Source organism: Diplotaxodon limnothrissa, linkage group LG8 (genome assembly GCF_057381915.1).
Source record: "Diplotaxodon limnothrissa isolate DT_005_m linkage group LG8, D_limnothrissa_male_GT1.1, whole genome shotgun sequence".
NCBI classification, from domain to species: Eukaryota; Metazoa; Chordata; class Actinopteri; order Cichliformes; family Cichlidae; genus Diplotaxodon; species Diplotaxodon limnothrissa.
In genome coordinates, this window is record NC_140603.1 from 2,597,776 (window position 1) to 2,612,279 (window position 14,504).

The 14,504-nt window shown below is 44.7% G+C and overlaps 1 protein-coding gene across 1 annotated transcript; it reads right to left on the bottom strand.

The window, feature by feature from the left end:
- Nucleotides 1–1,771: 1,771 nt before the first annotated feature.
- On the bottom strand, nucleotides 1,772–14,189 carry rac3b (Rac family small GTPase 3b). The gene is made up of 6 exons (XM_085361158.1): nucleotides 14,155–14,189; nucleotides 10,433–10,504; nucleotides 9,335–9,452; nucleotides 6,956–7,018; nucleotides 6,204–6,363; nucleotides 1,772–1,902 (listed from the first exon to the last, which is right to left on the bottom strand). Exons 1-6 carry the CDS (start codon nucleotides 14,187–14,189, stop codon nucleotides 1,772–1,774), a joined length of 579 nt encoding a protein of 192 aa, XP_085217284.1.
- Between the last annotated feature and the right edge of the window lie 315 nt (nucleotides 14,190–14,504).

Consider the following 14,504-nt stretch of genomic DNA (forward strand, 5'->3'; position numbering starts at 1 on the left):
ATAAAGGTGCAATCTGCACTGTTTGCCATGACGACAAACTCCACAACGATTGGCCCTTTATCGTACACTGTTAGCGACACTTCTAACTTCGACATGAGCAACTATAATCCCTTTAGTTTGAATTGTTTTAGTTTTACGAGCTAAATATTCAGGTACATGTAGATATTCATAACGCATTCCTTTTCTGAGGATTATTCTGTACATGACTGGATGTCACTGATATTCGTGTGTTTTCCTTCCTTTATGTCACAGATTGTTGAAAAGTCTTGTGTTTTACTACAATACAATATGAAATAGTACCAAAAACTGGACACTAAAAAACTTGGCTTAAAACAATACTGTCTCTTATGCACTACCCCAAACTGTCTCACTGACACCGACACATGCCCGCCCACCGTGCACGCACGCAAACACACCTGTCACGCACGCATTCATGTGCTTGTGCACAAACACACACACACAGTCTAAACAATGGGATAAATTAAGACAGAATATTTTAAGACCCATGCAAGCTCCTCCACTCCCACAGGCAGAACTCAGGCAGCAAGGTTGTACAGCCCCCGTGTGTTTGGCAAGCTCGTCTGTCACATCTTCACAGTTAAGAATAGTTACCCAAAGAAATTGACCAAGATCAGGCGACTGAAGCAAGAACACGCTGGAGGGGCATAGCCAAATAATTCTTCAACTGATCAGAGGATGCTTCTGGAAGCGAGCGAAAGGTTTGCAGGTAGACCTCTAAAGTACAGTTATGAAACAGACAAGCTTTGACTGAAACCTCCAGTTAAACCTTTGTGTCTCACTGAAAATCTCTTTTTTCTCATTGAAAAGTTAAGAACGATGACACGGGCTATGATTATGAGTCTGTGCGTGGCTTTACTGAGATGAAACCCAAGAGGATGAGTTCACGGTTACATGTTTATACTTTGACTGCAGCGCTGATGTGATCGTTTGGCAGGAAATCTGTTCTAACTCGACAGGTTACTGAGAGGATTGAACAAATACAAGCAGTTAGACCATCGTTACAGTCACTGTGCTAGCTAAGAACTACAGGGAGCATCTTGGGCCGTTTGCCCAGTCTGAGGGAAACAGCACAGCCTTTCTCCAATGAGCTGTTTAATAATGAGACGCTGATCTGGCAGTATGGAGCAAACTTGAATACCTTGCCATTTTAAAGAACTTGGTTTGGATCGGGAATAATAAAATGCCAATCAGGACACCCGCCAGTGAACCAAGCTGTCAGAGAGTCTAACTGCTGGTGTTTCTGTCATGTGACCACAGATCTCAGGGGGGACCTCGCTGTGCATACTGTCAGAAATGAGGGCTGAACGAATGAAGGCAGTATTTCTTTTAATGTGCTGATCCTAGATCAGAAGCTGAGGGTAACTTCAGAGCTGAAGGCGTATTCACAGTTCATGTTCTATCTAGTCAACACTGCATTATTTCAAGCAAGCATAGCTGAGAAACAAAAGACTTTGCAGTAAGAAGATAAGAAGTCTTTGTGAGCCCTCGTGGCAACATGACACGTGTCTATGAGTACAAAGCAGTTGGACAGTCATTGTCTTTCACAGAGAACCTATGACCTTACTCTGTAATGGTTAAAAAAACTGGGTTAAATATTGGTCCTACCAATATGATTTTGAAAAAACATCGATATAAAGAAAGCAATCTCAGCAGTGCACACTCACTCTCGCTAGTTTTCTTTCTCATCCTCTCAGAGAAGTAGTGGTTGTTGTTCATGGTGATGTGGTGTAGTGTTAGCAGTGCTTCCTCCTTAGAACATGGTGCATCTCTTCCCCCTCTTCTTCACGGGTGGGGGGCAGAGCACAGCCCGGATGGCCTCGTCAAATACCGTCTTCAGGCCTCGCTGGGTCAGCGCAGAGCACTCCAAGTACTTCACGGCTCCTGAGGACCAGGGAGAGGGCATGATGGGAAAACTCCTGATACGCCCCTCTACATTACCCGACAGAGCACCTAGCACTCACCGAAGGGCCCCACCAGATAACTGTCCATGCAAATACTGAGGAGAGTAAATAAAGCAGGGGTCTCACACTGGAAGGAGCTGAGGGCCACTGCTGGCACTGTCGTCTGAAGGATACTTTTGTGTTCAATTAATACAAAAACAAACATTTCTGAAAATGTTTTGTTTGCTTTTTTTAAATTTCAAATATCATATAGGCCCCGGGGCAGACCCAGGACACGCTGGAGAGATTATCTCTCCAGCGTGTCCTGGGAACGCCTCGGTGTCCCCCCGGATAAGCTGGAGGAGGCGGAGGGGGAGGTCTGGGCTTCTCTGCTCGGGCTGCTGCCCCCGCGACCCGGCCCCGGATAGGCAGAAGAAAATGGATGGAAATATTATATAGCAATATCTTAACTAACTGAATCGTTTCATTGAAAGAGCAAATAAACACACTGGTCCTCTGTCTGTCACACACGTTCGTATTGAACAAAATACAAGTGCAAGTGACACATGAGTTCGTGCGAGTGGCCCCCGGGCCGCGAGTTTGAGACCCCTGGAACTATTACAGCAGGTGCGTGATCGTTTTTTCCTCCTTGACACAAGGCGAGTGGAATTCAAATCACAATATAAATATTTCCTAATAATTTTTTATTTTAAATGAAATAGTTTAATCTTGTTTTTAAACACTGTTTATTTTGGGTGTTTAAAAAGAACGTAGCAGATGACACGCTGTCTCTACCCACTGCTAAACACAGCCACAGTTCAACTACTAGGAAGCTGAGCAACATGTACATATAAAAACAAAACAAAGTGATTTACAAATCTCATAAACCAATACTTTATTCACAATAGAACATCTCCAAAAGGTTGCGACAGGAGTATGTCTCCATCTTTGTAGTATCTTTTTCTAACATCTGGAAACAGGAGAGCAGCTGTGGAGTTTCGGGAGAGGAACTTTGTCCCGTTCTTGTCTGACAGAGGATTCTAGCTCAGCAGTCCTGGATCTTCAGTTTGATTTATATCGAGAGAACTCACAACAACACTTGCCTCGAGGAGCTCTTCTCGTCCATCTTTTTCTGAACAGTATGCTGTCATTGGTCCATAATTTGTAGACACAGTTTGGTCCCGCCTACTTCTGAGGAACTCTTTTTGTACCCAGACATGTTACTGACCTGTTGTCATTTAAACTGATTAGTTATAATTATTATTAGTTATAAAAACGCAACAGCAGATGGCCCCGCCCCTCCCTGAGCCTGGTTCTGCTGGAGGTTTCTTCCTGTTAAAGGGGAGTTTTTCCTTCCCACTGTTGCCAAAGTGCTTGCTCATAGGGGTCATATGATTGTTGGGTTTTCTCTGTATGTATTGTTGTAGGGTCGAGCTTACAGTATAAAGCACCTTGAGGTCACTGTTGTTGTGATTTGGAGCGGTCTAAATACAATTAAACTGAATTGAAATTGTTCCTCCAGCTGTTTCCTTTTAGGACCACTGAGTTTTCCAGCCTGCTGTTGCACCTGGCCCAACCTTTTTGAAACATTTGCTGTCATCAGACTCAAAATGAGTCAAGATTCTTTGTGAAATCGTTCAAAATTAAGAGTTTAAAGATTTAACAGGTTTTCTGTGTTCTATTGTGAATACAATAGGGATTTATGAGATTTGCAAATCATTGCATTTTGTTGTTTTTAAAATGATTTTTTTAAAATTGGAGTTAAAAATTACTTTTCTAAACGAGTTGGTCCCTGCACAGAGTGGCACAGATCATTCATAAAAACAATGATGCTGCACAACAACAGTCATACAATCACATGTATGAATCAGGATTACACAATCAAAACAATCATCAACATGCTGGCATGTTGGAACTTCCACAGCTCCTTGAATATTACGCTGCTGTATAAACATCTGCTTCTTATCACAGCTTTTAATAATTATATACATACCGATATACAATACAATAATCAGCCATATTTGAATTGATCAAAGTGAATTAAAGGTTTACTACATCATCGGTTTGAGCGCTGCTTTCAGATAAGATTGTTGAAAGCCTTTACAAAGGCCGGAGTAACACTGGATCATCTCCTCAGTAGGACTACAACAATGGAGCAAATAATCTTCATGTGACAAGCACTTCAACTCACTTCACAGAAAACTACAAACGTGGTTATAAAGTGGTCTCTTTCTCCAGCTGTACATACGATTCATGTGCCCACAGCATTTATAGGCTAACATTGCCTTTCCCAGCTATCCTAATACCAGCAGAGGTCTCCAGGTAGTTCTGTCCCTATCTGACATTCTTGGGTCTTTATCCTACAATATGAATTGCTTTGGGTTGACAGTTACTGTAAATTGGCTCTTGAACAGGTGAGATGGATACCAGTGAGCTGAGTATTGAGATGAGGTCAGGACAAAAAGGCACATATGGAAGTCACTCATAGTGACTGACACTGACAGCAGATCGAGTCCAAAGAATTCCTGACTCCTTGTGACTCCCAGTCTAATAGCAACAACATTCCCCAACAGATATCTGGTCACTGTTTTCTCACAGTCACTGTGGTCATGATTTCTAAATCCACGTGTCTTTAACAATCATGTTGGAAAGTTAATAAGCTTCAAAGGTTTATAGAAGGATGTTTCATTGACAGTTGGCTGGAACTGTGTGCAATTCATGGTTCCTCACTTACACAAACATCATTCTCCAATCACGCCTTCGTGCTTCTGCTCGTCAGTGGGGTGTGGGCATGTTCCAGCATTCTGAGGTCGGATGTTCCTCACTTTAGAGGCTGAACTCAAAGCAGCTCTAACCCAAACTAATGGACATGTTTATGTACAGGGGAGGCTGAGCACACCCTCTCCACGTGTGTGTGTGTGTGTGTGTGTGTACACAGAACAAACACAGCGTTATGCATTAATTAGTGAGTGAGCTTAAAAAAGTTGGTAAATGTATTTTTCGTTAGCTGCTTTCAGCCTGAATTAAGTTCTGCTGAGCACCAAGCAGCAGACGGTGGAGACTACAAAGCTGTGGACATGCTACTGCTATGCAGTGAATAATGAGCCCTTATTTTTCTTAAAATGTGACATTTCCCCAGTTTAAACATTGATTTATGTTCTATTATCAGTAAAGTACGAATTCATGAGATCTCTAAATCTACGCAGCCTGTTTTCATTTTCACAACTTTTTAGGAATCGACTTTGTAAAGCGTGTTTCTGTCCACTGTGTCACATGAGCCCTTTCCCACCTACTCGACTCGCGGATCGACTGGTCTTCCATTAGAACCCTCTAGTACCGTGTCGTCATAGCAACGCGTCTGCGCGTCTCGAGACGTAATTAATATGCGACACGAACGCCACAACAAAGGTGGACATCGAAGCAAACACATGCCTGCTACTCGGTCCGTGGCGTTTCGGCACACTCAGAGATCACTGCGTTGTTTTTGTAGCCGTTTCAAAAATGGCGATTTGGACTTTCGTGAACGCTCTCATGACTCGTAACGCTACAGCCAGCCAATCAGTGGCATACAGTCTGATGATGTCACACTTAGTACCTGTTTGGATCACTTGAAATCCAAGCAGGTGCTAAAAACTGGTACCAGGAACTATGACCTAATGGGAAACCCTGAAAACCGTGCCGAGTCGCTCCGTGGAGGTTCTATTGGAAAAGGGCTTTGGTGACCTCGTTTGTAGAAAAACATAAATTTTTTTAAGTAAAAAGTACTTATACTGCATTGTAACAATACTTTACTACAGGGAAAGCTTGTGCATTTGAAAACCTCAGTAAGAGCAAGAATGATCAGTCGAAGTTTATTCAAAAATCACATGTAAGTGTGCTGAGAAGTAGAAGAACCTACTCCGTCCATAAACAGCTGATTTCAGTTTGTCACAAGCATCCGGCCGCTGATGTTTTCACCGTGCAGGCAGGGCTTGGAAAATGATCATCAGGAAACTAATTTTAAAAGCCTTGAGGCGACTTTTGTTGTGATTTGGTAAATAAAATTGAATTGAATTAATTAGCAACTAAAACTGAGTTTACACCTACATAAGTGAGTAAATGTGCCTGGTTATATCCCACCTCTGACTAACCAATATTCTACTTAGTTCCTTCAACCCAGAAAACTGTATATACACTTTTCTTTGGATCAACTGTCACTGGTACCCAATTTAATATGTTACTTACTGAGACAACAGACAAACAGCAATCATTATATATAGCTAAATTAATGTTAGAGAAAAAACGATGCCGTTACAGCCTCACCAATCTCTCTCGCCATGGCCAGGCCCTGCGGGTAGGTGATGGGGGACAGCTTCTTGTCCCGCAGCCTCTCAATGGTGTCCTTGTCATCTCGTAGATCCAGCTTGGTGCCCACCAGAATGATGGGTGTGTTGGGGCAATGGTGTCTCACCTCAGGGTACCACTAGGGCACCACAGGCACCCACACACAGACACAACCACACACAGATGTGTACATATGGATATACAAAAGACAAAGTCAGTGAGAGAGGAGAAAGAGAAGAGTCAGCTGGCGGCGGTGGAAGAACATCATGACCCTTTCCACAGTGACATTCAACAAACTGAGTTGTGGCTACAGAAAACATTGTTATTAAGTTTGAATGAAGGCATGAACACAAGACATCCTCAGGCAAAGAAACCTCCAATCACATCACACGATGGGACAATCCCGTCGGAAACACAGAGACTCTACAGAGGGACCCCAGACCTCGTGAAAAGTGTGATTTCACACGAGAGCGTCTCATGATGCTCAGCAGATCAAACCACAGCCGGCCGTGACGCTCCCTCTGCAGAGTGTTTGCACTCGCTCAGGCCTCAGCCTACAATGTGTGTGTCTGCGCTCCACGTCCTGCTGGAGTATCAAATCCAGACCATTCTAAGCTGAGGACTGAACAGGTGTGATAAACCAGGTGGAGCCAAAGATGTGCCTCCTTGTGGTCAGACTCGGCGTGAAGGGGGAAAAAGGAGGGGGCGGGGTGGACAGTCAGCGTACTGACCTTAGCTCGGACGTTCTCAAAGGAGGCCGGACTGACCAGGGAGAAGCATATCAAGAACACATCCTGGGAGAGAACCAGAGACATCGCTAGTTGAGAGTGAGATCTCTGTGTGTGTGTGTGTGTGTGTGTGTGTGTGTGTGTGTGTGTGTGTGTGTGTATAAAACCACCACAAGAAATCAGCTTTATTTGAAGTCTTCGACACTTATTAAAAGTTACAACACAAAAGCCTCAAAGAGGCGTGTTTCTGCTTGATATTGTTTGTTCAAAGACATTTTAAGTGTAATAGACCGAGGATATCCAGGACAGACCCCGCCTCTCGCCTTATGGCAGCAGGGATAGGCTCCGACCACTGCAAGCCTAAACTGGATAAGACAGTGGATGAATGTTTGGTGCTTATCTACACAAGAAGTGGTTATCAACATAGTGGGCAAATATACACAGCGGTCCCTCGTTTATCCCGGGAGTTACGTTCTAAAAATAACCCGCGATAGGTGAAATCTCCGAAGTAGGCAGCTTTATTTCTTACAGTTATTACTAGGGGTGGGGAAAAAATCGATACTATGTAGTATCGTGATATTTTGTTTGCTAATAATGTATCGATGCAGGGACAGCAGAAATCGATATTTTGTTACAAAAAAGGTTTTTGTGCTCTGACTTCAGAGCACGTTGATCCTTTTTCTGAGCAAGAATCCTGACACTGTCCAAATGTGTTTAACTGTTTTATGGCAGCAATAAACATGACAGTTTACTTATTTTAATTTAAGACATGTTTTATTTTAATTACGTTTAAAACTTTTTTATTTAACGTAAAATTAGATTTTGTTTTAATTTACTTTCAAATTCTTCAGTTGCTGAAGGGGCTCCATAGTTTTCATAAATTGCATAGTTCAGAATAGCTGTAATTGTACCAGATGCATTCAGTTAAGTTGGACTAGACTGTAATACAAACCGTTCAGTTTGTCAACAATAAAACTGAAATGAGAGAAACACTGAGTGCGAGACTTTGATATTAGATAAAATGAATATTGATAAAGTTTACCTTTATGTACAGAATCTGAATATTGCAATATATTTTTAAAAATATACGAGACTGATTGACAATGGTCTACAGCCAATCAGGACGCAGAACACAATGTGCTGTAATAAAAAAAAAATCAAAAAGAAAAAAAAAAATCAGTGAAACAGCGAGGCCATGATAGGTGAACCGCGTTATAGCGAGGGAGCACTGTGCATGAAAACCTTCCCTTGAACTGGAGCCCCGCCCACACGTGCGCGGTACTTTGGTAACTGTAGCTTTTCCTCAGTGTTTAGGCTGTTTTTCAGTGTTTTTCATACACAAGTAAATGACGTTTTATGTCAAAATCCCCATTTTTATAAAAACACAGGGCTTCTTAAAGCCCTTCCAGGGTGAACACTTTCAGGAACCATGGTTCTGCTCGTACACTTGGCGAAGGAAAATGATTTCATCTTGGACGTCAAAGGTGTGCGCCGTTATCGCCTCTTTTGATGTCAGACCGTGCTGACCAACGTCTCACCGCCTGTTTTCTCGGCATCGTCATCAGTGTTTGACATCATTTTTTGCTTTTCACGCGGACAGAGATATGAAAGTGAAAATCCCTGTTTGAATCAGTGCCTGTGTGCATAATCGCCTCCCAGATCATCCTTTTGGCCGTTTCCAGGCAGCTTCCACCTGCTATTTCTGGATTGCTCCCTGGAAGTTCTGTTGTGCCCACACTGCACAGGCGGATTTCATCAGACTTCAAATCCAATTCTTTTGCAAACTAACCTGAATTTCACGTGAAGGACTGTCGTTGTTGATGAGAGCTGGCAGTTTGCAGTTACAGAGTCAGCAGCTTTAAAGCTGAACGCTGCATGTTGGAGGAGCCCGCTCATAGTGGAACACCCTGGGGTGTCTGGGGGAGAACATTCAGCAGATCTATCCTGTGCCAGTGCACAATGCAGTGAAAATGGTGGCATTTTTTTGCTCACTAACTGGATAACCTGCCACAACAATCACGATGACGGACTGCCAGAGTTCCAGCATGCATTGCAGATGGGGAAGGGAAGCAGTTGCTAATCTTGAATGGGAGATCGCAGAACAGCCTTTTCCTCACACCCTGTTAGCCATCTGAACTGGTGAGTGTAGTTTGGACTTCTTGAAATATTGGCATAATCATTAATTTAAGGCATACAGTTTTCATATTGAATGGATAAACTGATAAATGCTGGGGTCTACAAAGCATTACAGCAACCTTCGTACATTAACCACCTTCCATTTCATTCTCTTACTCGTTCATCTAAACAGGTCACACAGGAAGCTCGGTTCAGTCACGTATCTGTGGCATGCTGTGAGTGTGTGGGAGGAAAGAGTAGGAATACCGTCTGTGGGTAAGACAGTGGTCTGAGCCTGTCGTAGTCCTCCTGTCCTGCTGTATCCCACAGACCCAGATTCACTGGTTTCCCATCCACCATCACATTGGCAGAGTAGTTGTCAAAGCTGCAGGGAATTGGACAGCACACTGAGTAAAAAGCAGCTGAGACTACTGACAACAGTAGTGCGATTACTCCTAAACAACACTTTGCAGAACTACATGACCGCCTAGATAAGGGTTGGTAAATATTTAAGGAAGCTTTTTCTCCTCCAAAACTACTTTTTGGTGTTGCATTACTATATTTGATAAAAGCTTTTAAAAGAGGGAATGAAATTTAAGGGACAGCAAACAGTCCAGTCCGGAGCTGAACTGGGAGTTCCTCATTCAGCCCAGTGCTCACTGGGCTCTCAGGTATCAGGTTCTTCTGCTGCGGATGGGTCCAGCACTTTGAAACTGAATTACTCTACTAACTCTAATTTGATATGAACTGGTTTCCAACCTATGGGATATATGCTGCTCATATTAAAGAGCCACCTGCCAGTTGGTTTAACACGACTGAGGTGAGATGCAGATATTTGAAAAACAGGATTTAAGGGAACTTTCTGGGCTTGGCACAGTTGTCATGATTATTTTGTTATGCTGGTTTAAAAGTGTAACATTTGTGTCACGACGTAGCTGATAAACACTGAAATATCTTAACAGCTTAAAATTTGAAAAGTTAAAAAACATTAAGGAGTATACATAACATCAGTCTGTTTGATTTGCAATATTAAATATATAAATACTACAAATATCATCCATCGATAAGCATGGATAGTTTCTCGGTGTACAGAACTGTGCAGGAGTTTGCAGCACATTCACAGCTCGCTGAATGAGCGATATCTTTTATTTTATCTGATTTCATTTGACATTCATTCGTCTCTTTTCTGTGTTCTCTTTCTTGTCAACTAAGTTCTTGCAGGAGAACAGCTGTATTATTATTATAATTATTATTAAATCCTTTGTGTGAAACCTTTAGACAGCACAGTGTCGTTGACAGAGCGCTCAGCCCTACAGCGTTACATGGTGGTATTGTGAGAGCATGAGGAGTGTTCGGGTTACTCACACAGTGGGGATGTATTCACCGGGGAAGGCATTGGTGGTGTAACTAATCAGCAGACAGGTCTTACCCACAGCCCTGAGGAAGTGACAGCAGAGGATCCAAAATTAGGCTGCAGCTCCACTCTCATACAAACCTGAGCGTAAACAGGCCACATGCATGTGTGAGCACAATGGAGGCCTCTATCCCCTTTCAGCTGAGTGCCACACAGACATTGGCCTACATACATGTTGCCTAGGGACACAGTAGCCTTCTATGGTAGCCACACACACACACACACACATGCACACACACACGCACACACACACATCCTTGTGGGGACATCTCATGGACATAATGCAACCATCAAAGATGAATGCCTGACCCTGACCATAACCTAATGTAACCCTGACACTAGAACGAGTAAAACCACATTTTGAGTCTCAGAAACGCCTTCAGACTCGTGGGGGATTTTGGTCCCCACGAGTATAGTAAGCCTCCAATTTTTGGTCCCCACAAAGATGTTCATACCTGTCCACACACAGTTACTCGCAGACATAGCCCACCTCTCCTCTGCTCACAGGCCAACAGCACCCCTCCGACTCGAGCCACTCGATGCTACTGGTGGCGGCATGGATGAGTATTGGCTGGCTGCTCATGCATGACTCATGAGCGATTCTGTGTGCTCGTCTCCACAGACGTGACCAACAGCAGTGACACGCGGTGGCAAAATGTGTGACTGATATAAAAGTGATTTGAGGTCAGTGGGACTCTGTTTGGTCAGAAGGGAAACACTGACACTTACAGCTGCTTCATTAGTCAGTTTCAATGATTACGACTATTCTTCAGAAGATCGAGTGGCTCATCTACTGATCTGAACACTGGTGGTGTGATCCCCAGCTCATCCAGGCTGTCCTTGGGCAGCACACAAAACCCAAAGATCTATGTGACTGTGTCACAGATACAAGAGCTTAGAGGCCACAGAGTAAGAACTGCATAAATAAGGAAGTAGTTAGGGCTGAAGATGCTAAAATGCTTGCTGGGAGGGACCAACATGGCCAGGGTTAGAAATGAGTCCATCAAAGGGTAAATGGTAAATGGCCTGTATTTATATAGCGCTTTACTAGTCCCTAAGGACCCCAAAGCGCTTTACATATCCAGTCATCCACCCATTCACACACACATTCACACACTGGTGATGGCAGCTACATTGTAGCCACAGCCACCCTGGGGCGCACTGACAGAGGCGAGGCTGCCGGACACTGGCGCCACCGGGCCCTCTGACCACCACCAGTAGGCAACGGGTGAAGTGTCTTGCCCAAGGACACAACGACCGAGACTGTCCAAGCCGGGGCTCGAACCGGCAACCTTCCGATTACAAGGCGAACGCCCAACTCTTGAGCCACGATCGCCCCGCGAGGGTAAGCTCAGGCCCCGCAGTTCTTTTCTAAAAATCAGACGTGGCTTTGATATGCAAGCAGATTTTAGGTCCTTCAAGTGAAAATGAAATGATGCTTCAGAATAACTACCCGCCGTGCAGGAGAGAAAGCATGCAGGAGCAGACAACATGCGAAGTTCAAAACCAGGACTTTCTTGCTGTGAGGCAGCAGTGCTAACCACTGTACCACCGTGACACCCACTCAGGTGGAGATGTCAAGCAGAACCCGTCTCCTGGAAAATGTGCAAAGCCTTTGCTTTCACTTCCAGACCTCTGGACTCACACAGTACGTCTCTCAATCACACCTGTTTCACTCAAAACACACAAATGGTTCAGATTTGCTCTGCGTCGCACAAGCTGAAGCTGTAAGATGTACACGCTTCAACTTCAACTCAGTTTTATTTATGTAGCACCAAAACACAACAGAACAAGGTAAAACCCTGCAATAATACAAAAGTCACACATGAGTGAGTTTAAATGTCTCCAAACAGATCCGCAGGAACAGGAAGTTGAAACAACTGCAGGGAAACAGAGATGCTGTTACACAAACACACACAGTGCTACACGTGCAGATGTACAGCAGTGAATGCACAGGTGCTGGTAATACCACATCCCTGCTCCGAGTGTGAAGCTGGCCCACGACCCCGACACTGAAGCTGCGAACCTGCTGTCCTTCACTTCATTACGTCCCTGCGTGCTACTGTCAGCGTGGGTCAAGTAACGTGAACGGCACCAGGTAACAATCTGAAGACACCAAACACACAGCTAGCAGCATCTGTACAGTCTGTATTAAAGCTGTTTGTGGCAGCTGACGAGAAAAACACACATTTTTATATCCCGCCCACCTCATAAACAGCCTCATCGCACATAACAGCAGGTTCCTGTTAGAAACAGCTTTCTGAGCCCTGCGGTGGTCTCAACAACACTGTCAGGGGCTGTGTGCGACATTTAAAGTCAGTGGATTCCAACCACAGACTGCATAACAAAGATGCAAGTATCCACCGCAGGGTCACGCTGTCACTGTCACGCTGTCGCTCTTTGAATCCTCACATTAGCCGGGCACGGCGGCTCAGTAGCAGACCCAGGTGTATTCTTCCTGGTGACTGCAGTGTGATGTCATCAGTATAACTTGACACCTTGGAGGTGAGACTAGATTAAACTGCTGAGCATCATTTCCACAGAGACTTTGGTGAAACTGGAGGTCTTTTCCTGGTGGCCATTAGAAGTAATGCATCTCTAAGGTGCCATTGCTTTTCACACCCAGAAGCTACTGCCATCTTTACTTACAGTCTGTGCTTCTAAAATGAAAAAAAGACTATTTAAAGATTTTTTAAATGACATTTATATAATTTTGCTGCATTTTTTTTTAAAAAAAAACAACTTTTGCTACAAATCCAAGACAGCCCGTTTCTCTACAAGTCAAAGACTCACACTTGTGCAGACTGTGGCACATTTAGCTCAGTGCAGATGATCTGGTCAGAAAGAGCCATAAAACCAGTGCAGCTGTTCGGAAATATCCGGCTAAGCCCTCGAGGTTAAAAATTCAGCAACTGGACGATGTTTTAAAAGTTGCTGAATGCGTGTTAAAGAAGTGTGATCTCAGTAATGACCAATAAGAAGTGAGACTAGGACTCCTGCAGGGATCGAGCGGCCCCAGCTCCCTCTGGAGGCAGGCGAGGGCTTCTCGACTTGAAAGGTAAACTGAGCTCGTAGGTTGGACGGCTCCGTGTGTCTGCACACAGCACCGTGCTGTAAACACAGTGTGTGCAGACAGCAGCACTCAGCATTCTTTTATTTTCCCATTTTGCCTTTGATGATAAAAAAGACCTTTGGCCGCTCCTGATGTTTGTAAGAACTGATAGGAGTGCCGGTGGCTTTAATCAGCGACCACTAATCATATTAGCATTTCCAACGGCGCGGCGCACTCTCGCAGCAGACTTCAGTGCACATGCCGCTGGGTGGGATCTGGATGCAGTAGGAGCAGAATTAGGGCAGCGGGGCCTGCTGCTTGCCACTGACAGGGCCACAAATTCCTTAGCGTGCATCAGCACTTCAGCCCGCCTTCAATGGCCTACCAGGCGTGTAGGTGTTCCCGCAGCATCTCGATGCTCGGCTCCTGCCTTTGCGCTGGATGAAGACGTGATCACATGCAGATGCCCGTGGAGCTGTATCTGAGAAAGAGAGGCGGCCGACGGATCGCCGAGCCCCAGCCCCTTTTCACTACATAGCATCCTCCCATCATCCATCCATCAGTGGATGCATCACTGAACCCCACATGACAAATGTGCCGTTTCTGTGAGCGTGCTCTTACCCGTCGCCGACCACCACACACTTAATCGCCTGCATTTGGACAGCAGCTGGAGGCTTTCAGGGAGCCGGCGCTGGGAGTTCACCGATCCGACAGTAAGCGCTGAGGTCTCGTACGAGAACAGCGGGCCAGTCCGCTCAGCGATGGAGCCGCAGTGAAAAGGGTCGATGACGAGCAGTTACGACAGTCTCCGAGAAGTGCCGAGCGTTCTTAAAGGGACAGAGGCGGAACAGAAGAACGCCAGTAGACGAAGAGATGGCTCGCTCCGATCACTTCCGCCATCGCTACATGCTACCAGCGATGCTGCTTACGTTACATCGACAACGTTAAGTTATAAAGACAGCTAGTACAGG

What these genes read in the sequence shown, in the direction of transcription:
- rac3b (XM_085361158.1), bottom strand. Translation starts at nt 14,189, where the DNA reads ATGCAGGCGATTAAGTGTGTGGTGGTCGGCGACGG. An exon ending in TTGAGAACGTCCGAGCTAAG is followed by an intron (nt 6,364 to 6,955) that starts GTCAGTACGCTG and finishes GTGGTGCCCTAG; the next exon opens with TGGTACCCTGAGGTGAGACA. An exon ending in GGCCATGGCGAGAGAGATTG is followed by an intron (nt 1,903 to 6,203) that starts GTGAGGCTGTAA and finishes CCTGGTCCTCAG; the next exon opens with GAGCCGTGAAGTACTTGGAG.